Source organism: Manis pentadactyla, chromosome 7, assembly GCF_030020395.1.
Source record: "Manis pentadactyla isolate mManPen7 chromosome 7, mManPen7.hap1, whole genome shotgun sequence".
NCBI lineage: Eukaryota > Metazoa > Chordata > Mammalia > Pholidota > Manidae > Manis > Manis pentadactyla.
Window position 1 is genome coordinate 56,083,261 of NC_080025.1, and position 27,316 is coordinate 56,110,576.

Here is a 27,316-nt window from a genome sequence, read left to right on the forward strand (position 1 = left end):
TAGAATTATTACATTTCATTGTTTTATTTTAAAAAATAAGCTGCATTTATACATTTCACTTAAAAGTTTATATTAAAATAATAAGATTTGGGGACTTCCCACATTAATGTCTCATGATTACTTTCATTGTTCTATAAAATCCATTTCATTATTGAACATGGTTTACTGTTTTTGAAATATTATCTACTATTATCTAATACAATGAGAATGCTAGTCTAAGTATTGACACATCATTTGAAAATTTTTACTTAATGCCAAGCTGTGAAATCATATAAACTATGCTCTTCAGATTTATTTTATAAAGAAATCTGGAAGTTAAAATAACCTTTTTTCTCTATATTGATCATCCATTTATTCTCTTTTCCATTTCTTAGGCTCTCCATTTGTCATCACTTCTTTTTCTGCAGAAAGTTTCTCTCCCAATCCACATTGACTCTCAGGCTTTCTCTCCTTTTTCTTTATTCTCTTATATTTTCCTTGCCAAAATTTCTGTAACTCTTTCTGCTTCTCTTCAAAAACAGCTCGCGTGGAGTTCATTTCTGGTTGTTCAGATCATATTGTGCTATTAAATGTTCTTCTTAGTTTCTTAATTTCATTTGGGTTATGTACTGTTGACTGTTGATTGTTAACAGGTTCTGAAATAATCATATTAGGTTAGCTGAGAAGTACATATCAGGCATTAATGGGCTTCATCTTACTGAATCAGGGAAGCCACTGGTAAGCTCTGAATCACAACCAAGATAGCTAATATAATTCTTGCTTTTAAATTAGGTTATTTAATGTGATTCTCTCTTCCTTTAGTACATGTAATCTCCCATGGAGCTCCATTAAGTTCTCAATGTTTTAGGCAGGTTATAGATCCTGAAAAAGTGTTATGTGTTTATCATGTCAGGGCATATGTACACAGATATTATAAATTGCCTTAAATATATTTGGCCTAATATATGCCTGATATGTATAAGGTATTATGAGTTTATTCATACTACTCTTGAAAATAAAATATTTGGATTTTATAGTTCCTCGATTATTGTGCAGGATTAAGGTGACTGTGCTTTTGATTGTCTTAAAGTACTTGAAGTCATCAGCCTAATTTTATTAACTACATATTCTGCTGAGACAGTGCTTTAAAGAATTGTGGTAAAGATTCTTAGATCTGTCCTTTCTGTGGCTTAAAAAACCCAAAAAAGCTTTTTTTTTTTTCCCCAGCAAAGACACCTGTCCTCTGAATTTTGCCAGAACTGACTTTGCATCCTTCTTACTATAACCTCCTTGTCTTTGGGGAAGCCAACTTGGGAACGTGTTGAACATTTCTCTCTTTTGCTCCTCAGTTCCCCCCTTTATGTGTAATTTGGGGGTTCCTTTTTGTTGTTTTAACTGAGTATGAAATATCTTACTAATCAAACTGAGGAAATATTGTAGTCCTGAAACTTCCTCACTAATAAATTGTTTTAGAAGTAAAATTTCTTACTCTCTGTCTTACTAGTTAAAATCAGAATCAACTAAGACTTTATCATAGGGCATAAAGCTTTGTGAACTGAGTCACTTTGTGGAATGGTGCATGGACTACAATAACAGAATAGCATCATTAGAATTTATATTCTGTATTTGTCTTTTTCTTTCCATCAGCCCATTGCTTTCTCTTATATATGAAGCCTAAAGAAAGATAATTGAGCTGCTAAAAAATAATTTCATTAGGAGAAAAAGTAAAATGTGATTGTTAATCTTTGTGATAAAAGGAGTATTAGATTCTTCCAGACTTGTAATCACAGTGGAATCGTGGTTTTATACATTTATATCATTTTTGCATTTTGTTTCCTATTAAATAAAATTTTGTCACTCTTTCCATTGCTTATTTCAATTATGAGGCTTTAAAAATCCTTTCAAACTTTGATTTAACACTCTATATACACACACAAGTCATACTAGCCTATAGCTCACTAGATGCTAGAATATTGCTTGCTATTTTATGGAACAATCTTTATAGCAGTCTTGCTATATCTCTGTTCCATTAGCTCAGTGCCAGCTGTTACTTTGGTTACAGCGTTCCTGTTTTGGCAAGATTTTTAGGGATCTTAAACAACTCTGCTTTTTTTCTGACAGTATTCTTGTGGGATTTTATTTTCCTCCCATGTAATGCTACTGAGATGTTGAAAAAGAAAGAAAAAATAACACCATGTTTATTTGTTTACAAAGCAAAAGAGATAATTTAGATTAATAAAGAAAATGGTTGTGCCATCATCTGAAGTTCTTTTGAAGAGAGGGAAGTCTATTTTGATCCACTTAAGAAATTATCCTTTCTACTCCATTCACATGGGCTTTCATCTCACAGTTTATCAGGTTGAGATATTTCATATAAGGTTAAGTGATTTGTTGAAAGTCATAGTGACAATCTGTAGAAAAGTTATTCCTAGAATATTGACTATCTGATTTAAAGGGAAAACATTGTCTAGAAGACATTGTAACCTTTTGAGTAGAAGTTTATTTCTTTCCAGCATAGTATTTTTCAAATGTGTTGAGCCTGTATATTTTGAGACCTTTTATAATTGCCAGAGAGTATTTCTCACCTGCAAAATTGGTATATCTGGAGATCTTCTAAAGTCAAGTGGGGACAGGATGACCTGTTGCAGAATAGAGAATAGACAGTGCAGGGCTACAAGACCTAAAGCTGGCCTGCCACTAAGCAGCTGTGGGCTTGCTCTCTGGGTACTTCAGCATCCTTAACTGTGTTGTGATGACAGAGTGGATGTGAAGGCCCCTTTAAACATTGCTCTCTGGGAGAGAAAGCTTCTCCGCATTGTATACTGTTTCCACAGATCAAGGTGGGACATTGTAGTGAATACAGACCACCCAAGGGCAGAAAGTAGCAAGAATGGTTCTGGTTTTGTAGAGAGGGTATTAGGTGGGTGGTCTAAGGAAACAAAGGTAGTCCTGGAGCATTGAGAAAATACGCACACAAAGCAGGCAGTTCCAGATAAGCAGTGAATGGTATTCATGTTGATCATGTCTGTCAGGATTACCTGTGTGGTGGGGAAGAGGATTCTATTAAGGACAATTTATGATGATTTAAACTTCGCTGTGGTTGTGATTTGCAACAGAGAGTGGGAAGTGGTTTGAGTGAAGGGAGAAGTCAATTAACTGTTTGCTGCTGAATTCAAACCATCAAGCTTCCCAGAGAACCAGAGTCCTAGGAATGAAAGAGTTTCTTCATGGGCAGTTTGATGGGCGATTTAAACTTGAGGATAATGTGTGCAAGTGCACTTGACAGGAGTAGCTAACCTATTTGTGCAGAAAGATAATGTAAGCACTGGTTTCCCGGTACTGAACTTTAGTTTGGAAGCAGTCACAGTTCTCAGTAAAATTAAAAATAAGAACAGAGTAGTGACTTTTTCATGAGCATTTCCCCCCCTATTTTTCTTAGTACTTAAATAGCCCCTCTTTTCTGAAATAATGATAGTAGATAGTGAGTTTTGTAAATCTCCTTACTTAGCAAAGTAAAAAGATAGCATTCACTGGTCATTCTCCTTCAGTTCTTTTAAACTTTATTTACTGCATAAAGAAAACCAGACTGTTCTTTAATTAGTATTAATGGTTATTTGCAAATAATCATTGTTATTTGGAAAAAGCATGTTTTTTGGATTTTAAAGTTTGACTCCCTGCTCTGTCATTTATTCCATGTTTCTTGGACCTTCTGTTAACTTTTCTATTCTTCAGTTCCCCTGTCTTTCATTTGGGAACAATAACAGCTACCTTGGACATTTTGTTCGGGAGGATTAGACATCATGTATGTAAAGCCCCTAAGATAATGCCTGGTTCAAAATAGGGGCTGACTAGATGACTGTAGTAGAGAAATTACTATCTTTACCTTAGTAAAAAATGCAGATTCTTTGGCTTCTTTCCTAAACCTATGTTAAGTTAGGATATCTGAAAATAAAATCCAAGCATGTGAATTTTTTTAAATTGTGCTGAAATACACATAAAATTTACTGTCATAGCCATTTTTAAGCATACAGTTCAGTAGTAAGTACATTCACATAAATGTGCATCCAGTCTCCACAACTGTTTTTAACTTACAGAACTGAACCTCTATATCCATTAAACAACTCCCATTCCTCTCTCCCTGCAGCCCCTGGCAACCACCATTCTACTTTCTGTTTCCACGAATTTGACTACTCTAGGTACTGTCTTCATATAAATGTAATTGTCTTTGTATAAATAGAATCATACAGTGTTTGTTTGTTTGGTAACTGGCTTATTTCATTCAGCATAATGTTCTCAAAGTTACATCCGTATTGTAATATGTGACAAGATTTCCTTCCATTTTAAGGCTAATATTCCATGGATGTGTACCACATTTCCTACATCCATTCAGTAGACAGATGGGTTGCAAGCATACTCTTTTCCCCCCTTGCCCTTATCTTCTGTACTAATTTCCTAAAACTGCTATAACAAATTACTGCAATCTAGGTGGCTTAAAACAACAGAAATTGTGGTTAGAAATCAAATCATTGTGTTGGCAGGGCCATACTCCCTCTAAAGGCTCTAGAGGAGAATCTTTGCATGCCTCTTTCTAGCTTTTAGTGGTTCCATCAGTCCTTGAAGTTAATGGCTTAAAACTCTTATCATTCTAATCTCTGCCTCTGTTGTCACACAGACGTTTTCACTGTGTGCTTGTGTGCGTTCTTTTCTTTCAAGGACATCAGTCATTGGATTTAGAGCCCACCATAGCCAGTATGAAGTATGATCTCATCTCAAATTAATGAATTACATCTGCAAAGACCCTATTTCCAAATAAGGTCACATTCTGAGGTTTTGGGTAGGCATGAATTTTGGGGAGACACTCTTCAACCCTCTACACCTTCTAAAATTTAAACATTTGTAAAGCATATATGTATAAATATTTGGCAGTTTGGCCTCCCACAACAAGATACCATAGGCTGGAGAGCTTAAATTACATAAATTTATTTTCTCATAGTTCAGGAGGCTGGACAGTCCAAGATCAAGGTTGGGCAGGGTTCAGTTTCTGGTGAGGGCTGCCTTCTTGCTGTGTCCTCACAGGGCAGAGAGAACAAGAGCGTGCAACCTTACTTGCATCCCACAGGTCTTCCATGTATTCCCTTTTCAATTAAAAAGTTCCACCCAGATAATTCTTTTAAATACACCAAAAGTTTGAGAGCCAATTTTATAAGCACTTGGATTTGTAGCACATATTTATGTAGATGTCTTATATAGCAGGTGTTGTATTATGGGACTTAAGTTTTCCCAAATGTGCTGTCATACCCAGGCCTTTGTATATGCTTTTCCTCTGCTTGAAGCAGTTTTTCTTTTTCTTTTTCCACTTCCCCTATAAGTCTTCCACACCTCTTCATCTCCACTCCTGACACCTTCCCATGACAGCTTCATTTCAGGTCTTGGCTGGGACTTTTTTAGGAGCATTTCCCAACTCTCCATCCCTCTTTCCTTCCCCATGGCTGAGTTTTCTTTATTGTTTTCATTAAACTCTCTATGTTTCCTCTCATTTATCATGTGCATTCTAATTGCTGCTTCACTTGTCTTTATCTCCATTCAGGCCATAAATATGGAAAGGTCAGACAGTGCAGCATTTGCCTCAATTTTTTATCCCTAGTGTCTTGGCACAGTATCAGTACATAGTGAATGGTATACATAGAATAATGGTAAAATCATACTATGTTTTAGTATTGGAAAGGGTACTAAAGTTCATGTAGTCCACTACCTTCATTTTACAGATGAAGGAACTGAACCTGAAATTTATTATTAAACAGGCAAGCTAGAGGTCAAAATTTATAGTATTTGAGATGAGAGAGAATGGTGGGGAAATGACACTAAAGTTCAGTATTTTTAGGAGATGTTCTTCACTAGAATCATAGTTAGACGAAATTACTTTGTTTTCAATTTTCCAAATGTTCCACTTTCAGCTCTGACTAGATAGAGTATTCTGTCAGCCCATTTCTAGTCTCTCACTGACTGTGTTCTTTATTTATTACCCCCTTTGTGATTTTTAGTTTCCAACACTCCCATTTTCATTATTTATTACTTCAATTTAGCTTACAACTGAGGCGAGGTTCATTTTTTTTGTTGTTGTTGTTATCAGTAATCTACAATTACATGAAGAACATTATGTTTACTAGGCTCCCCCCTTCACCAAGTACCCCCCACATACCCCTTCACAGTCACTGTGCATCAGCGTAGTAAAATGCTGTGAAATAACTACTTGTCTTCTCTGTGTTTTAGAGGCCGCCCCGTACCCCCCACATTATACATGCTAATTGCAATGCCCCCTTTATTTCTCCCAGCCTTATCCCTCCCTTCCCACCCATCCTCCCCAGTCCCTTTCCGTTTGGTAACTGTTAGCCCATTCTTGGGTTCTGTGATTCTGCTGCTGTTTTGTTCCTTCAGTTTTTCTTTGTTCTTATACTCCACATGTAAGTGAAATCATTTGGTACTTGTCTTTCTCTGCCTGGCTTATTTCACTGAGCACAATACCCTCTAGCTCCATCCATGTTGTTGCAAATGGTAGGATTTGTTTTCTTCTTATGGCTGAATAATACTCCATTGTGTATATGTACCACGTCTTCTTGATCCATTCATCTACTGATGGACACTTAGGTTGCTTCCTTTTCTTGGCTATTGTAAATAGTGCTGCGATAAACATAGGGGTGCATCTGTCTTTTTCAAACTGGACTACTGCATTCTTAGGGTAAATTCCTAGAAGTGGAATTCCTGGGTCAAATGGTATTTCTATTTTAAGCATTTTGAGGAACCTCCATACTGCTTTCCACAATGGCTGAACTAATTTACATTCCCACGAACAGTGTAGGAGAGTTTCCCTTTCTCCACAACCTCGCCAACATCTGTTGTTGTTTGTCTTCGATAGTGACGATCCTTACTGGTGTAAGATGTTATCTCATTGTGGTTTTAATTTTCATTTCTCTGATGACAAACGATGTGCAGCATCTTTTCATGTGTCTGTTGGCCATCTGAATTTCTTCTTTGGAGAACTGTCTGTTCAGCTCCTCTGCCCATTCTTTAATTGGATTATATGCTTTTTGTTTGTTGAGGTGTGTGAACTCTATATATTTTGGATGTCAACCCTTTGTTGGATCTGTCATTTATGAATATATTCTCCCATACTGTAGGATACCTTTTTGTTCTATTGATGGTGTCCTTTGCTGTACAGAAGCTTTTCAGCTTGATATAGTCCCACCTGCTCATTTTTACTTTTGTTTCCCTTGCCCAGGGAGATATGATCATGAAGAAGTCACTCATGTTTATGTCTAAGAGATGTTTGCCTATGTTTTTCTCTAAGAGTTTTATGATTTCATGACTTACATTCAGGTCTTTGATCCATTTCAAATTTACTTTTGTGTATGGGGTTAGACAGTGATCCACTTTCATTCTCTTACATGTAGCTGTCCAGTTTTGCCAGCATCATCAGTTGATGAGACTGTAACTTCCCCATTGTATGTCCATGGCTCCTTTATCATATATTAATTGACCATATATGTTTGGGTTAATGTTTGGAGTCTCTGTTCTGTTCCACTGGTCTGTGGGTCTGTTCTTGTGCCAGTACCAAATTGTCTTGATTACTGTGGCTTTGTAGTAGAGCTTGAGGTTGGGGAACGAGATCCCCCCCCCCCCACTTTATTCTTCCTTTCAGGATTGCTTTGGCTATTTGGGGTCATTGGTGCTTCCATATGAATTTTTAAACTATTTGTTCCAGTTCATTGAAGAATGCTGTTGAGAATTTGATAGGGATTGCATCGAATCTGTATATTGCTTTGGGCAGGAAGGCCATTTTGATGATCTTAATTCTTCCTAGCCAGGATCATGGGATGAGTTTCCATTTGTTGGTGTCCTCTTTAATTTCTCTTAAGAGTGTCTTGTAGTTTTCAGAGTATAAGTCTTTCACTTCCTTGGTTAGGTTTATTCCTAGGTATTTTATTCTTTTTGATGCCATTGTGGATGAAATTGTTTTCCTGATTTCTCTTTCTATTAGTTCATTGTTAGTGTATAGGAAAGCCACAGATTTCTGTGTGTTAATTTTGTATCCTGCAACTTTGCTGAATTCCGATATTAGTTCTAGTAGTTTTGAGGTGGAGTCTTTAGGGTTTTTTATGTACAATATCATGTCATCTGCAAATAGTGACAGTTTAACTTCTTCTTTACCAATCTGGATTCCTTGTATTTCTTTGTTTTGTCTAATTGCCGTGGCTAGGACCTCCAGTATTATGTTGAATAACAGTGGGGAGAGTAGGCATCCCTGTCTTGTTCCTGATCTCAGATGAAAAGCTTTCAGGCTCTCGTTCAGTATGATGTTAGCTGTGGGTTTATCATATATGGCCTTTATTATGTTGAGGTACTTTCCCTCTATGCCCATTTTGTTGAGAGTTTTTATTATGAACGGGTGTTGAATTTTGTCGAATGTTTTTTCAGCATCTATGGAGATGATCATGTGGTTTTTGTCCTTCTTTTTGTTGATGTGGTGGATGATGTTGATGGATTTTCGAATGTTGTACCATCCTTGCATCCCTGGGATAAATCCTACTTGGTCATAGTGTATGATCCTTTTGGTGTATTTTTGAATTAGGTTTGCTAATATTTTGTTGAGTATTTTTGCATCTACGTTCATCAGGGATATTGGTCTGTAGTTTTCTTTTTTGGTGGGGTCTTTGCCTGGTTTTGGGATTAGGGTGATGTTGGCTTCATAGGATGAGTTTGGGAGTATTCCCTCCTCTTCTATTTTTTGGAAAACTTTAAGGAGAATGGGTATTATGTCTTCTCTGTATGTCTGATAAAATTCTGAGGTAAATCCATGTGGCCCAGGGGTTTTGTTCTTGGGTAATAGACATCTGCAGAACACTACACCCCAAAACAGCAAGGTACACATTCCTCTCAAGTGCATATGAACATTTTCCAGAATAGACCACATCCTAGGCCACAAAAAGAGCCTCAGTAAACTCAAAAAGATTGAAATTCTGCCAACCAACCGACTTCTCAAACCGCAAAGATATAAAACTAGAAATAAATTGTACAAAGAAAACAAAAAGGCTCACAAACACATGTAGGCTTAACAACATGCTCCTAAATAAACAGTGGATCAATGACCAAATTAAAATAGAGATCAAGCAATATATGGAGACAAAGGACAACAACAGCACAAAGCCCCAACTTCTGTGGGACACAGCGAAGGCAGTTCTAAGAGGAAAGTATATAGCAATCCAGGCCCATTTAAAGAAGGAGGAACAATCCCAAATGAATAGTCTAAAGTCACAATTATTGAAATTGGAAAAAGTGGAACAAATGAGGCCCAAAGCCTGCAGAAGGAGGGACATAATAATGATCAGAGAAGAAATAAATAAAATTGAGAAGAATAAAACAATAGAAAAAGTCAATGAGACCAAGAGCTGATTCTTTGAGAAAATAAACAAAATAGATAAGCCCCTAGTCAGATTTATTAAGAGCAAAAGAGAATCTACACACATCAACAAAATCAGAAACAAGAAGGGAAACATCACAACGGACCCCGCAGAAATACAAAGCGTCATTAGAGAATACTATGAGAATCTCTGTGCTAACAAGCTGCAAAACCTAGAAGAAATGGACAACTTCCTAGAAAACTACAACCTTCCAAGACTGACCAAGGAAGAAACAGAAAATCTAAACACACCAATTACCAGCAATGAAATTGAAGCGGTAATCAAAAAAATACCCAAGAGCAAAACCCCCGGGCTGGATGGATTTACCTCGGAATTTTATCAGACATACAGAGAAGAAATAATACCCATTCTCCTTAAAGTTTTCGAAAAAAATAGAAGAGGAGGGAATACTTCCAAACTCATTCTATGAAGCCAGCATCACTCTAGTACCAAAAGCAGGCAAAGACCCCGGCAAAAAAGAAAATTACAGACCAATATCCCTGATGAACATAAATGCAAAAATACTCCACAAAATATGACCAAACACCATGACCAAGTGAGATTCATTTCAGGTATGAAAGGATGGTACAACATTCGAAAATACATCAACATCATCCACCACATCAACAAAAAGAAGGACAAAACCCACATGATCATCTCCATAGACACTGAAAAAGTATTCAACAAAATTCAACATCCATTCATGATAAAAACTCTCAACAAAGAGGGCAAGTACCTCAACATAATAAAGGCCATATATGATAAACCCACAGCCAGCATCATACTTAACAGTGAGAAGCTGAAAGCTTTTCCTCTGAGTTTGGGAACAAGACAGGGATGCCCACTCTCCCTGCTATTATTAAACTTAGTACTGGAGGTCCTAGCCACAGCAATCAGATAAAACAAAGAAATACAAGGAATCCAGATTGCAGATGACATGATATTGTACAGAAAAAACCCTATAGACTCCACTCCAAAGCTGTAGAACTAATATCTGAATTCAGCAAAGTTGCAGCATACAAAATTAATACACAGAAATCTGTTACTTTCCTATACACTAACAATGAAGTAGCACAAAGAGAAGTCAGGAAAACAATTCCATTCACAATTGCATCAAAAAAAGTAAAATACCTAGGAAGAAACCTAACCAAGGAAGTGAAAGACCTGTACCTGAAAACTGTAAGACACTCTTAAGAGAAATTAAAGAGGACAGTAACACATGGAAACTCATCCCATGCTCTTGGCTAGGAAGAATTAATAGTGTCAAAATGGCCATCATCCCTAAAGCAATCTATATATAGATTCAATTCAATCCCTCTCAAAATACCAACAGCATTCTTCAACAAACTAGAGAAAATCATTCTAAAATTGATATGGAAGCACCAAAGACCCCAAATAGCCAACGCAATCCTGCAAAGGAAAAATAAAACAGGGGGCATCTCGGTTCCAACTTCAAGTTCTACTACAAAGCCCCAGTAATCAAGACAATTTGGTACTGGCACAAGAATGTAGCAGCAGACCAGTTGAACAGAATAGAGACTCCAGATATTAACCCAAACATATATGGTCAATTAATATACGATAAAGGAGCCATGGGCATACAATGGGGAAATGACAACCTGTTCAACAGATGGTGCTGGCAAAACTGGACAGCTACATGTAAGAGAATGAAACTGGATCATTGTCTAACCCCATCCACAAAAGGAAATTCGAAATGGATCAAAGACCTGAATGTTAGTCATGAAACCATAAAACTCTTAGAAAAAACATAGGGAAAAATCCCTTGGACATAATCATGAGTGACTTCTTCAAGAACATATCTCCCCTTGCAAGGGAAACAAAAGCAAAAATGAAGAAGTGGGACTGTACTCAGCTTAAAGCTTCTGTACAACAAAGGACACCACCAATAGAAGAAAAATGCAGCTTATAGTATGGGAGACTATATTAATAAATGACGGATCTGATAAAGGGTTGATATCCAAAATATATAAGGAGCTCAAGCACCACAACAAACAAAAAGCAAATAATCCAATTAAAAAATGGGCAGAGGAGCTGAACAGACATTTCTCCAAAGAAGAAATTCAGATGGCCAGCAGACACATGAAAAGATGCTCCACATCACTAGACGTCAGGCAAATGCAAATTAAAACCACAGTGAGATATCACCTCACACCATTAAGTATCACCACCATCCAAAAGACAAACAACAACAAATGTTGGTGAGGTTGTGGAAAGGGGAACCCTCCTACACTGCTGGTGAGAATATAAATTAGTTCAACCATTGTGGAAAGCAGTATGGAGGTTCCTCAAAAAGCTCAAAATAAAAATACCTTTTGACCCAGGAATTCCACTTCTAGGAATTTCCCCTAAGAATGCAGCAGTCCAATTTGAAAAAGATATATGCACCCTTATGTTTATCGCAGCACTATTTACAATAGCCAAGAAATGGAAGCAACCTAAGTGTCCATCAGTAGATGAATGGATATGGAAGATGTGGTACATATACACAATGGAGTATTATTCAGCCATAAGAAGAAAACAAATCCTACCATCTGCAACAACATGGATGTAGCTAGAGGGTATTGTGCTCAGTCAAATAAGCCAGGCGGAGAAAGACAAGTACCAAATCATTTCAGTCATATGTGGAGTATAAGAAGAAAGAAAAAACTGAAGGAACAAAACAGCAGCAGAATCACAGAACCCAAGAATGGACTAACAGTTACCGAAGGGAACAGGACTGGGTAGCATGGGTGGGTAGAGAGTTATAAGGGTGGGGATAAAAGAAAGGGAGCATTATGATTGTCATGTATAATGGGGTGGGCACGGAGAGGGCTGTGCAACACAGAGAAGACAAGTAGTAATTCTACAGCATCTTACTATGCTGATGGACAGTGACTGTGAAGGGGTATGTTGGGGGAACTTGGTGAAGGGGGGAGTCTAGTAAACATAATTTTCCCCATGTAATTGTAGGTTATTGATACCAAAATTAAAAACAATAAGTAAAAAATTCAACATCAGTCTGTGATTAAAAATACTCTTGGAAGATCAAGAATAGAACTTTCTTAATCTGATAAGGGTATCCGCATAAATCTCAGTGGTGAAATATCTAAGGCTTTCTACCTGAGGTTAGGAATGACAGAAGGATACTATTCTTATCACCTTTACTCAGCAACATATTGAAGATCCTAGCCAATCTAATAAGAAAAAGCAGTGAAGTGTAGAAGGATTGGAGAAGAAGAAAAAAAAGTAAGTCAGAGATAACATGATTAAAAATATCAAAAATTCAAAAAAATTTCCTGATAACCTATTATATTGGTAACTGAATTTTGGAAGTTCATTAAAATTCAATACATCAAAATCAATTGTATTTTCAATATACTAGCAGCAGATAGACAAAACATTTTTTAAAGTACTATTTACATCAAAAAAGTATCAAATGCGTAGGATTAATTCAAACTGAAGATACATAACACCTCTTCCCAGAAACTATACTATCATTCAGAGAAATTAAAGAAGACTTGACTAAATTAAAAAAAAAACACCATATGCAGGGATTGGAGAGTTCAGCATTATAAAGATTTCTATTCTTTGTAATTTTATATGTTGATTTAATGCAATCTCAATTCCAAAAGCTTTTTTTTTAGTGAAAATTCTTTAGTCCATTATAAAATTTACATGGAAGTACCATGTACCAAGAATAGCCTGTACCAAATTGAAGAAGAACAGAGATGGAGGATTATCAAAAGTTGTTCTAGATTTATCCAATAATGGGTTAACATCTAAAATGTATAAAGCGCTCATACAGCTCAACACCAAAAAAACAAATAATATGATTTAAAAAATGGGCAGAGGACAAGGACAAAATGTTGTTGAGGATGCAGACATAGGGGAACCCTCCTACACTGCTGTTGGAATGTAAATTAGTTCAAAACCACAATGTTGCTCATGTGAACCTTCAAAGGATTGCATATCAATGATAACCTTAATAAAAAAAGAATTGGGCAGAGGGCCTGAACAGACATTTCTGCAAAGAAGAGATACAGATGGCGAACAGGCACATGAAGAGATGCTCCACATCACTAATCATAAGGGAAATGTAAATTAAAACCAGAATGAGATACCACCTCACACCAGTGAGAATGGCCACTGTCCAAAAGACAAGAAATAACAAGTGTTTGCAAGGATGTGGAGAAATGGGGACCCTCCTACAGCATTGGTGGGAATGTAAATTGATGCAGACACTGTGGAAAGCAGTACGGAGGTTCCTCAAAAAATACTTAAAATAGAAAACCGTTCAACACAATAATTCCACTCCTAGGAATTTACCCAAAGGAAACAAAATCCCTGATCCGAAAAGATATATGAACCCCTATGTTCATTTCTGCATTGTTTAAAATAGCCAAAATACCGAAGCAGCCCAAGTGTCCATGAATAGATGAATGGATAAAGAAGATGTACATATACACACTGGAATATCATTTAGCCATAGAACAAAAAAAATCCTGCCATTTGCAACAACATGGATGGATCCAGAAGGTATTGTGCTCAATGAAATAAGCCAGGCAGCGAAAGACAAATACCATATTACTTCACGTATTTGTGGAATATAAATACAAAGCAAAACAGAATGGACAAACAGCAGTAGACTCATAGACGCTAAGAAGGGACTGGTGGTTATCATGGGGACGGGTTGGAGTGGATGGGTGGGAAGGGTGAGGGGGATAAAGGGACCCTACAATTCTCAATCATAATGTAGAATGGTCATGGGGTTAATAGTACAGTGTGGAGAATATAGCCAATGATTCTGTGAAATCTTCCTGTGTTGACAGATAGTAACTATACTAGTGCGGGTGAGAATTTAATAATACACGTTACTGTTGAACCACTGTGTTGTATACTTGAAAGTAATATAAGATGGTACATCAATAAAAAACATAAAAAAGGTGATTTTTGTTAAAAAACAGTTATTCTAAAGCTACAGTAATTTTCACAGGTGAATTCTTATAAGCATAGACAAATGGTACAGAATTGTGGGTCTAGAAACAAATACACATAAATGGAAACTTGATTTATTGAAAAGATAGCCCTTGAGAGCAAGGGGGGAAAGATTTTTATTTGCTTGTTTGTTTCTTCAAATACATTGTGCTGGTCAATTGCATATTTAAACACTGAATCTTGGTTCTTATCTCAAATTATACAGATTGTGTATCTAAATGTGAGAGGTAAACCAGTAGAGTTTTTGGAGGATGACTCCATGAATGAAAGACATTTTCTTTAAATGTGGTATGGGAAAATTTTTTAAACAGTATTAAAATTGCTAATAATCATGACAATAAAGTTGATGAAATGAATGCATTCAAATTCAGGACTTTCTTAAAAGATTGAAGAGTGGGAGAACATACTTGGAATACATATAATCATAAAGTGATTATATCCAAAATATAAATAAGCAACTTTTACAAATATGTAAAATATAAAAACAACCAGTGAGAAAAATAGGCAGAACAGATGAATATGTACTTCACAAAAGAAACTGTCTAAATGGATAATTAACATGCAAGAAGGGATAAGTACTTAGTCATCATGGAATTGTAAATTAAAACCACACTGCTCACTCAAAAGAAGAGCTCACATTAAAGGTACTGATCATTCTAGATTTTGGCAAGATTGTGGAGCACCGACAACTCTCACATATTACTGGTGGGGGTGTAAAGTGGTACAATGACTTTGGAAAATTGGTGTATCTACAACACTAATCATACAAATGCCTTATGATCCAGCATTTCTACTCCTACCTAGCAGGAATGCAAATGCATGTATGTTCACTAAAAGCTGTACATTGGAATGTTTGTGGCAGCATTATTTAAAATACCTAAAAAGTGGAAATAACTCAAATGTACATTGACAGTAGGATGGATGGATAAACTTCTACACTGGTAAATTGCTACGCTGGGTTACTCCAACCAGTGAAATGAATCAAATACTGCTACAATATGGATGAATTTTGTAAATAAGACTGAGAGGAGCCAGATGCAAATAATACTTACTTTATGGTTTCATTTAAGTAAAATTCAGAAACGGACAAAACTAATCAATTATTTTAGAAGTTACAATAGTGATAATGTTTGGAAGATGCACTTGGGGAAGCCACTCAAGATTCAGAGATACTGATAATATTTGGTTTTATTGTCTAAGTGGTAGTTATATAGGTGTATTCACTTTGCGATAATTCATAAACCATGTTTACATTACTTGTACACTCCTCTATATGTATATTAAAGAATTTTATCCCAAATAACCATTATTTTGTGATTTTCCAACTAACAAATTATACATTAAGCTATGAATGTGAATAACTGGCATTAAATGAAAAAGTGGTCATGTTAATTGGCAAGCTTAAATTACATCTAGAATTATTGTAAGTATTATTAATTATTAGTACAAATATTGCTCTATTAGATGCTTTGTTAATAATGAGCTCTATGTCTCTCCTTGGAAAAGTTTTTGGAAATTTGTTGGAGTAGGAAATTGTGAAGACTGGTCCATTTTATCTACATCTTTCAAGTGAAATATGACTTGAAATGCTTTCAATTAACATGCACATGTATCTTAAAATGTATATTGAATTGGTAACAGTGAAAACCTCCTGTGTATTGAGTAACTATACTTTTTAGATCCTTTGAGGATAGTAAAAGCAATAAATATAATTTTACAGTCTCTATATTCTAGTTTTTTAAGGTGAAAATATTTTTTGTGGTTGCTCAGGTAATACTTTCTTGCGTTGTATACTCATGTGAATAAAGATGGGGGAAATTTCTTTGCAGCTATCTAATTTTGATTCTTTATCTCTACTAAAAAGTAAAAAGATACCATCAATTTGGAGGGAAAGGAAGAAAGTAAAACTACCAAAGCCAAGGGCTACGCACCCATGTTTTCAGTTAATAACTTTATATAAAACAGCTTATTTTCCCCTACTTTCTTTGTTGCTACATTGAAAGATAATTGGCAGTATGTACTAGAATCAAGTTGTGTTATAACCACATTAAATTAAGCTTTTTCCCCCTTTAAAAAGTATTTTAAGAATTAATATTGTTAAAATGGCCATCTGGTCTAAAGCAATCTACAGATTCAGTGCAATCCCTATCAAACTACTGACAGCATTGTTCAACGAACTAGACAGAATTCTTCAACCCATTCACATGGGTATACAATGCAAGAAAGTGTTACCTGAGCAACCACAAAAAATATTTTCACCTTAAAAAACTAGAATATAGAGACTGTAAAATTATATTTATTGCTTTTACTATCCTCAAAGGATCTAAAAAGTATAGTTACTCAATACACAGGAGGTTTTCACTGTTACCAATTCAATATACATTTTAAGATACATGTGCATGTTAATTGAAAGCATTTCAAGTCATATTTCACTTGAAAGATGTAGATAAAATGGACCAGTCTTCACAATTTCCTACTCCAACAAATTTCCAAAAACTTTTCCAAGGAGAGACATAGAGCTCATTATTAAGATGGGTGAAATTGTTCTAAAATTCATATGAAACTACAAAAGACCCCATATAGCCAAAGGAATTCTGAGAAGGAAGAATAAAGCTGGGGGCATCTTGCTTCCTAACTTCAAGCTCTTCTACAAAGCCACAGTAATCAAGACAATTAGGTACTGGCACAAAAACAGACCCATAGACCAGTGGAACAGAATAGAGAGTCCAGATATTAACCTAAGCATATATTGTCAATTAATATATGATAAAGGAGCCATGGATATACAATGGGGAAATGACAGCCTCTTCAACAGCTGGTGTTGGCAAAACTGGACAGCTACATTTAAGAGAATGAAACTGGGTTACTGTCTACCTCCATATACAAAAGTAAACTCAAAATGGATCAAACACCTGAATGTTAAGTCATGAAACCATAAAACTCTTAGAAGAAAATGTAGGCAAAACTCTCTTGAATACAAACATGAGCAATTTCTTCATGAACATATCTCCCCGGACAAGGGAAACAAAAGCAAAAATGAACAAGTGGGACTATATCAAACTTAAAAGCTTCTGTACAGCAAAGGACACACACCATCAGTAGAACAAAAAAGGCATCCTACAGTATGGGAGAATATATTCATAAATGACATATCCGATAAGGGGTTGACATCCAAAATATATAAAGAGCTCATGTACCTCAACAAACAAAAAGCAAATAACCCAATTAAAAAATGGGCAGATGATCTGAACAGTCACTTCTCCAAAGAAAAACTTCAGATGGCCAACAGGCACCTGAAACAATGCTCCACATCCCTAATCATCAAAGAAATGCAAATTAAAACCACAATGAGATATCACCTCATACCAGTTATAATGGCCAACATCCAAAAGACAAACAACAACAAATGTTGTCAAGGATGTGGGGAAAGGGGAACCCTTGTACACTGCTGGTCGGAATGTAAATTAGTTCAACCTTTGTGGAAAGCAGTATGGAAGTTCCTCAAAAAACTAAAAACAGAAATTCCGTTTGACCCATGAATTCCACTTCTATTAATCTACCCTAAGAATGCAGGTTTGCAAAAGACATATGCACTCCTATGTTTATCACAGCACTCTTCACAATAGCCAAGAAATGGAAGCAACCTAAGTGTCCATCAGTAGATGAATGGATAAAGAAGATGTGGTACATATACACAATGGAATATTATTCAGCCATAAGAAGAAAACAAATCCTACCATCTGCAACAACTTGGATGGAGCTAGAGGGTATTATGCTCAGTGAAATAAGCCAGGCAGAAAAAGACAAGTATCAAATGATTTCACTCATCTGTGGAGGATAAGAACAAAGAAAAAAACTGAAGGAACAAAACAGAATGGACTAACAGTTACCAAAGGGAAAGGGACTGGGGAGGATGGGTAGAAAGGGAGGGATAAGGGGGAAAAGGGCATTATAATTAGTATACATAATATAGTGGGGTGGGGGGTACGGGGAAGGCAGTATAGCACAGAGAAGACAAGTAGTGATTCTGTAGCATCTTACTATGCTGATGGACAGTGACTGTAATGGGGTATGTGGTGGGGACTTGATAATGGGGGGAATCTAGTAACCACAGTGTTGTTCATGTAAGTGTGTATTAATGATACCAATAAATAAATAATAATAGCAATAACAAATGCGTGGATAACAATGAAATAAACAATAACAATAAATAAATAAATAATAATGATAATAATAAACAAAGGTATTTTAATTTCAAACAATGTCCATTTGTTTCTTTAATTTAAAAATGTGAAATAGTTATTCACCAACCTTGTTTCTTGGTCTTTCCTTTTAGCTGATTTTACTTTGTGTCTGTGTGTACTTGTGTATCTGCAGTATGTATTGTTACTAACACCAATAGATTTCAGAAGTAACCTTTTGTCTTATTTATGAACTTAACAGTTAAAAAAATAAGTTAATGAAGTAATTTAACTTTTTAACTATGTGCTCCTAATAATAGACACTGACCCTTAAATGAAAGAGGAATTGCAACTATTTGGGCCTGGAGATTGCTGTTGATGTAACTAGATTCTAGCTTGAAAATTCAGTCATTCACTTAGTGACAAATCCAGCAATAATGTATCAGTGTGTACTAAATCTACTGGCAGGTAGTGTTTGTGCTGCCTGCGTGGTGGCATTCCTCTCTCTGCTTCAAACACTTGTCCCCAGCCACCATCATGGCCTTCTTTGTGTTTCACTTGATAACAAGCATGTTTCTGCCCCAGCACGTTTATTGATAACCCTGCTCAGATCTGTTTCCCCATATCATCCTTAGATTCCTGACCTCATTACATTCAGGTCTTTGTTTAAAAATCACCTCTGAGATGCATTCTCTGACTCCTCTCTATAATCATCCCCATCATCCTCTATTCTTATTTCTTGCTTCATTTTTTAATAGCATTTATCACTATCTGATATTGCATTATATATATTTAATACATTTCTATGTAACTATAAGCTCTATGAGGGCAGGACTGTAATTGAGTTAGTTTTCAACTATATTTGCAGCACCTAGAATAAAGACAGATGCATAGTAAGCATTGAGTAAATATTTGTAGTAGGGATGCATGAATGAGAGGAAGGAATGTGAGAGGAAGGAAGGAAGAAAGGTAATGAATAACTGTCATTCTGCTGGTTCAGCTCTCTGTGAACTGTGGAATCATTCATTTATTATTTATTTATTCTGTAAGCAAGTGTAGGATTGTTGTTAGTTCCAGCATAGCTGTCTTTATAGGGGTCAGTGGTAAATTTTAAATAAGCTCTAATAATACAAGAGACTCGATCTTGTTATTATCCTTTAAAGGAGCAAAAGAAGGGGAAGGGGGAGATAATATACATGTATTTAACTTTGTCTTTAATGAAATAAATAATGACTAAAAATAATGTTTGTTCCCCATGCATTGTGTTTGTTCTTGTCTGTGATAACTTAAAAATATGGTAACTGCTTATGTACCACTTAAAAGTTATAGATTTATACTGGTTTTATTTTTTTTCTATTTTTATATCTGTTCCCACCCTGCTCCTTACCCTGCCTTTTTAAAGAATCCAACCCAAGTCGGAACAGCTCTTCAGGTTTTCCATAATCTTGGAACTTTGAAGGATACTATTACCAATGTCGTGGATGGATATTGTGCTACTGTAGAAGAAAATATCAGCAGTGCATTAGACATCAAAGTTTTGACTCAGCCCTCCCAGTCAGCTGTCAGAGGTATGGATATGGTTTATATTTAGCTTCTTTATTTATTTATAACCAAGAAGTTCTTTGAATAGTATGTGAAACACTCAAGTTTCAAAGCAGTCTAATGACTCATTTTTTAGTAGACAAAAAATGAGAGAAGAAATTATGTTTCAGAGTTTATTTATAACTTTTTTGTCTAATCAGTGAGTTGAACTGGCCAATTGGTATATTCAAGAACTTCTAGATAAAAATCTATAAAGTGTGGCTTCATTTAGTTCAGAGGAAACAGATGCCAGAAAAAAAAAAGGAACATATTTTTCTTCCTAAAATTCTTATCCTCACATGTACTTCTTATTGAGGCAGATTTTTTTTAAAAGAAGTACAATCTCTATGTTAGCTTTCTGGGCTTTTCTTCAGGATAATTCTAGTATTCAGAAGCTATAATAGTTTATTGTGGAGATAGAAACTGTTAACACCTTTGAGAACATTACAATTATAGGAGAATCTAAAGTAAACCAAATAAAGATGTAAGAGAGGTGTAACCCTATATTAGCAGTCTGCAACCCTTTGCCTTCCAAAACCTACCTGAAGATGATATTTGTATAAAAAACACACATCATAGATAGGAAAGACTACATGGTTTGTGAACCTCTCACTTATCTAAGCAGCCCCATTTCTTCATTTCTCTCCTTATATTCATTCTCCTCCCCTGTTAATATGGATCAACTGTACTTGCCCCTACAAACACTAAGTACTATACTTTTGTGTTAGATGCCATCACTCAAGGGCATTGTATGAACAGATCTCTCTCTGCTGCATAGTCAGTTTTTCTTCTTTAAGTCTCTTTCCCATCACAATTGTGCTTTTGTATCTTCATCTACTTAAAGAAAAATTTATCTTCATTTTATTTCTTTCTTTAGTTCTGCTACCCCATTTTATTTCAACTACAGAAAAGTCCTCAAGATGTTGTCCATACTATGCCCAGTTTTTCTCTTCCCATTTTTCTGTTGAAGAAGGTACTCTAATCATAGTTGTTCTAAAGAATAATAAATAATACGTGTAGAATTAATAACAGAGTTCCTGATACAATGGCTAACACTTGAAAAATAGTTGCAACCCCTTGGTTATAAATAAATACAAAAATATTTGCTATATAAACATAACCTTAACAGAATATATGTCACTCATACATAAGTTGCACTAGATAAAAAGAGATAAAAGAATCTTAGATCTTAAAGGGATTTTTAAAGGTTAGCTCTAGACTCTGAATAAATCTGTATTGAGAATGTCCCAGAGGAGAGCTTTGAAAAGAAATTGCCAAAGGAGATTTCACTGTCAGTTTTTCCCATCAATTATTCTGAGAGTTTGATGAAATGTTAAATTTCTAGGAGTAGTTTAATCTCATTCCCTCTTGTGTTGTCAAGAATGGGGAAAAAATGAAAGCAGTTATTCACATGCTGTCAGTCCTAATGTACACCTGTTTTGTTGAAAGAATAAAGAGTTTTAAAGCCTTTTTATAATCTGTTAAGGAGTGGATACTGTGATTCAATGTAGAAACCTTAAGCATCAGTTCTTTATTATGTTTTATAAGAATAATAACTATTATTTTTATTTTTTAAAATTTTATATTGGCAGTATTAATATTAATTTCCTGATCTTGTTTATATTGAGACTATATAATAGAACATCCTTAATTATCAGAAATATACATTAAAGCATTCAAGAGTGATGAAGTATCATATCAGCAACCTATTCACAAATGGTTCAAGAAAAATTTTGACTATCAAATTTTCTATAAGTTTAAAATTGTTAAAAAAATTTTAAATATATATCATTAACAGAATTTTAAGGGAAAAACACCTATGATCTATTTAAAAAGTTATACCATAAGAAAAGATAACTCAAAAAAATAGATCAGAAATATAAATAAGCAGTTAACAGAAATACATCTAATAAACATGTGAAAAGGTATTCACCTATTTTTTAGATGCTGAACTAGTTATTAGCTAGGTAAATACAGATTAAACAAGATACTATTTCTCTATTATGAAGGTGGCAAAATCTAAAACAGTTGTGTTGGATGAGAGCAGAAACTTTGTATACTCATTTCAGGAGATTTAAAATGGTTCATCAGCTTTACTCAATTTTATCAAATTGGACTCTAAGGTTAAAAATGTGCACTCTTTATCTTATAATTTCTCTTACAAGCATATACCCTAGAGAAATTTTTTATTGTACTATTGTATATAGTAGTGAAAAAGTGAAAACAACTTTTCTTTCAATGGAAATATGAATAAACGTTTTTATTAAGTAGACTACTATACTATATTTAAATTAATAAATTTACCAAGATAGATAATTCTCAAAGCCATTACATGGAAAAGCAAGTTACAGAAAAATACATACAATATGATACTATATTTAAAGCCTGAGAACATGACAAATTATATGTTGTTTTTTGTGCATATGTATGTAATGAAAGTATAAATATATGCATTGTAATAATGGTCATCAAATTCAAAATAGCATTAGCTCTGAGAAGAGAACAAGAAAATGGAACCAGAAGAGAAGAGTATACAGGGAACTTTTATTATTTATTCCTTTTTTTAAGTCCATGTTTATTCTTATTTTATTCTTAACTTTTAGGATAGTTTTAGGATCACAGCAAAATTCAGAGGGTGGTGAGATTTCCCACATATTCCCTGCCTCTACACATGCACAGCCTCCCTGTTATCAACATATCCTACCAGAGTGGGGCATTTGTTATGAAGGATGAAATAATCATCCAAAGTTCATAGTTTACCTTAGGGTCACTCTTGGTTGTGTACATTCTGTGGGTTTGGATAAATGTATAATGACATATATCTATCATAATGACATACAGAATATTTTCACTGCCTTAAAAATCCTCTGTGCACCATCTGTTAATCTCCTCACCTCCTCCCACTGGCAACTACTGATCTTTTTATTGTCGCTATAGTTTTAACTTTTCCAGAATGTCATGGGATCATACTATGTGTAGCCTTCTCAGGTTGGCTTCTTCCACTTAGTAATATGCATTTAAGTTTCCTCCATGACCTTTTATGGTTTGATAGCTCTTTTTTTTTAAGTGGTATAATATTATAATATTGTAATAATATTCCATTGTATGGGTGGAACACAGTTTATTTATCCATCCACCTACTGAAGGACATCTTGGTTGCTTCCAGTTTTTGGCAATTATGAACAAGGCTATGATAGATACACATTTGCAGGTTTTTGTATTTTGTGACATAAGTTTTCAACTTCTTTGGGTAGATATGAAGGAGCATAATGGAGTGATTTTTTTGGTAAGAGTATGTTTACTTTTGTAAGAAACCACCAAAGTGTTTCTAAAGTGAGTGTACTATTTTGCAATCCCACCAACAATGTATGAGAGTTCCTGTTGTTCCACATCCTCACCAGCATTTGGTGTTGCCAAATTTCTGCGTTTGACCATTCTAATAAGTGTAGTGGTTGTTTTAATTTGCATTTCTCTGATGATGTATAGAGCATCTTTTCATGCACTTATTTGCCATCTGTATATCTCCATCAGTGAGGTGGCTGTCTTGTAAGGTCTTTGGCTCTTTTTTTAATCGGGTTGTTTGTTTTATTAGTGTTGAGTTTTCAGATTTGTATATTTTGGATAGCTGTTTTTACAGAGTGTCTTCTGCAAATATTTTCTCCCGGTCTGTGACTTGCCTTCTAATTCTCTTGATGGTGCCCTTTCCAGAGCAGATGTTTTTAATTTTAATTAATTTTAGCTTATCAGTTGCTACTTTCATAGACCATCTCTAGTGTATCTAAAAAGTCATTGCCATACCCAGGGTCACCTGGGTGTTATCTTCTTGGAGTTTTATACGGTTTTTTGTTCTTTGTTTTTTGTTTGTTTGTTTTGCATTTTACATTTAGATCCATGATCCATTTTGAGTTGATTTTTGGTGAAGGGTATAAGCTCTTTGTCTAGATTCATTTTCTTTGCATGTGGATGTCCAGTTGTTCTTAGCACCATTTGTTGAGGAGACTCCCTTTGCTGTATCTTACTGCCTTTGCTCTTTTGTCAAAGATCATTTGACTATATTTATGTGGGTGTATTTCTGAGCTCTCTATTTGTTTAGTTGATCTGTTTATCTCTTGTTTTGCCAATACTACACTGTCTTAATTACCACAACTTTATAGTATGTCTTGAAGTCGTACTTTGTTACTCTTCCAGCTTTGTTATTCTTCAATATTGTGTTGGCTGTTCTGGGTTTTTTACCTCTCCATAGAAACTTTAGAATCATGTTATAGATATCCACAAAATAATTTGCTGTGATTTTGATTCACATTATGTTCAATCTCTAGATCAAGTTGGGAAGAACTAACATATTGACAATATTGAGTTTAACCATCCATGAACATGGACTGTCTTTCCATTTCTTTGATTCTTTGATTTTGTTCAATAGTGTTGTATTTTCCTCTTGCAGATCTTGTACATATTTTGTTAGATTTATTTATACCTATTTTATTTTTTTGAGTAACTTAAATGGTATTTTGTTTTCAAATCAAATTCCACTTGTTCATTGTTGGTATGTAGGACAGCAGTTGACATTTGTATGTTAACCTTATATCCTACAACCTTGCTATAATCACTTATTAATTCTACTAGTTTCTTGTGGATTCTTTCTGATTTTCTACATAGATGACTATGTCATCTGCAAACAAAGACACTTTTTATGTCTTCCTTCCCAGTGTATACTATTTTCTTTCCTTTTTTTTGCCCTATTGCTTTAACAAGGACTTCCAGTGAAATGTTGAAACCGAGTGGTGAGATGGTTCATCCTTGCCTTGTATTTGATCTTAGTGGGAAAGCTTCTCACCATAAAGTATGACGTTAGCTGCAGGGTTTTTGTAGATAGGGTTTTTCAAGTCGAGAGTTTAATTTATTCCTAGTTTAGTGAGAGTTTCTTTAATCATGAATGAGTGTTGGATTTTGTCAAAATGCTTTGTCTGCAACTTAGTATGGTCATGTGATTTTTCTTTTTTAGCTTATTGATGGAATGGATTATATTAACTGATTTTTAAATGTTAAATCAGCCTTGCATTCCTAGGATAAATCCCACTTAGTCATGGTGTAAAATTGCTCTTATACACATTAGACTTGATTTGCTAATATTTTGTTGAGATTTTTATGTGTATGTCCATGAGAGATTTGGGTTTATAATTTTCTTTTCTTATAATGTTTTTGCCTGGTTTTGGTGTTGGAGTAATGCAGGCCTCATAGAATGAGTTAGGAAGTATTCCCTCTTCTTCTATACTCTGAAAGTGATAGTATAGAATAGATATTATTTTTTCCTTAATTGTTTAATAGAATTCACCAGTGGACCCATTTGGTCCTGGTACTATTGTTATGGAAGGTAATTATGTACTGATTTATCTCCTTTATTAGATATAAGCTTATTCACATCATCTGTTTCTTATTGTGTAATTTTGTCAAATTACATCTTGTAAGAAATTGGTCCATTCCATCTGTGTTATCCAGTTTTTGGGCACAGAATTGTTCATAACATTCCTTTTTTATCCTTTTAATTTTCAGAATATCTATAGTGATGTCCTGTATTTCATTTCTGATATTGGTAATTTCTTTCCTTGCTCTTTCTTTATCAGTTAGTCTGGCTTCAGGGTTATTGATCTTATTGATCTTTTCAAAGAACCAGCTTTTGGTTTCATTGGTTTTCTCTACTGATTTCCAGTTTGCAATTTCACTGATTTCTGCTCTTTTATTTCTTTTGTTTACTTTGTCTTCAATTTGTTCTTCTGTTTCTGGTTTTTTTGGGTAGAAACTTAGAGAATTGATTTTGGATCTTTCTTATTTTTCTGATGTATGCATTCAATACTCAAAATTTTCCTTTCAGCATCACTTTTACCACATCTCACAAATTTGGTTACTTTTACATTTTCATTTAATTAGAAAAATTCTAAAGTTTCTCTTGCGATTTCTTCTTTGACCCATGTGTTATTATTTAAAAGTGCTTTGTTTAATCTCCACATATTTTTGGATTTTCCAGTTATCTTTCAGTTATTGATTCCTAGTGTAGGTCTTCTGTGGTCTGAGAGCAGACATTGTATAATTTCTATTCTCTTAATTTGTTAGGGTGTGTTTTATGTCCCAGAATGTGGACTATGTTAGTGAATGTTCCATGTGAACTTGAGAAGAATGTGTATTGTTGGATGAAGTAATCTATAGATGTCAATTATATTAAGTTGATTGATTATGTTATTAAGTTCAACTATGTCCTTACTGGTTTTCTTCCTGCTGTATGTGTCCATTTCTGAAGGAGGGATATTGAAGTCTTCAAGAATGATAGTGGATTCACCTATTTCTTGCAGTTCTATCAGTTTTTGCCTCAGTAGTTTGATCTTCTGTTGTTACACACGTACATGTTAAGAATTGTTAGATCTTCTTGAAGAATTGGCCCCATTTATCATTATGTAATGCCCTTCTTTATCCCTGTTAACTTTCCTTCCTTTGTTATGTGCTCCATCTGAAATTAATATAGCTATTCTTGCTTTCTTTTTTATTAGCATTACATGGTACATTTTTCTTCATTCATTTACTTTTAGTCTATGTGTGTCAATATAGTGGGTTTCTTGTAGACAACATATAGTTGAATTGTGGTTTTTGATCCACTCTACCTCTGTCTTTTAATTGGTGCATTTAGACTACTGACATTTAGAGTGATTTATTGACATGGTTGGATTAATAACCACTGTATTCATTATTGTTTTCTGTTTTTGCCCTTGTTCTTTGTTTCTGTTTTTGTCTTCCACCATTTTCCTGCCTTTTTTGGTTTTGATTGAACATTTCATTCATTTTTTCTCCTTTATTTATGTATCAGTTGTACTTCTTTTTTTAACATTTTTAGTGGTTTTTCTAGAGTTTGTCCTACACATTTACAGGTAATCAAAGTTCACTTTCAGATGATATGGTAACACTTCATAGATAGTGCGATATAATAACAGTAATTCTGATTTCTTCCTCCTGTCCTTCATCTTGTTGCTGTCATTTATTTCACTTATATATAAGTGTACATAAATGTATATATGCATGCACAAGATATTAAACAGAAGCATACAAACCAAATACATTGTTGCTGTTATTATTCTGAGC

General features: G+C 34.8%; 1 protein-coding gene across 1 annotated transcript in view; it reads left to right on the forward strand.

Moving 5' to 3' along the window:
• Positions 1–27,316, forward strand: part of COG5 (component of oligomeric golgi complex 5) — a 397,019-nt gene that overhangs the window by 200,828 nt on the left and 168,875 nt on the right. Inside the window, exon 8 of the mRNA XM_036918977.2 lies at positions 20,013–20,178. Within this exon, the coding sequence (XP_036774872.2) occupies positions 20,013–20,178 (166 nt within the window). The remainder of the gene's footprint in view (positions 1–20,012; positions 20,179–27,316) is intronic.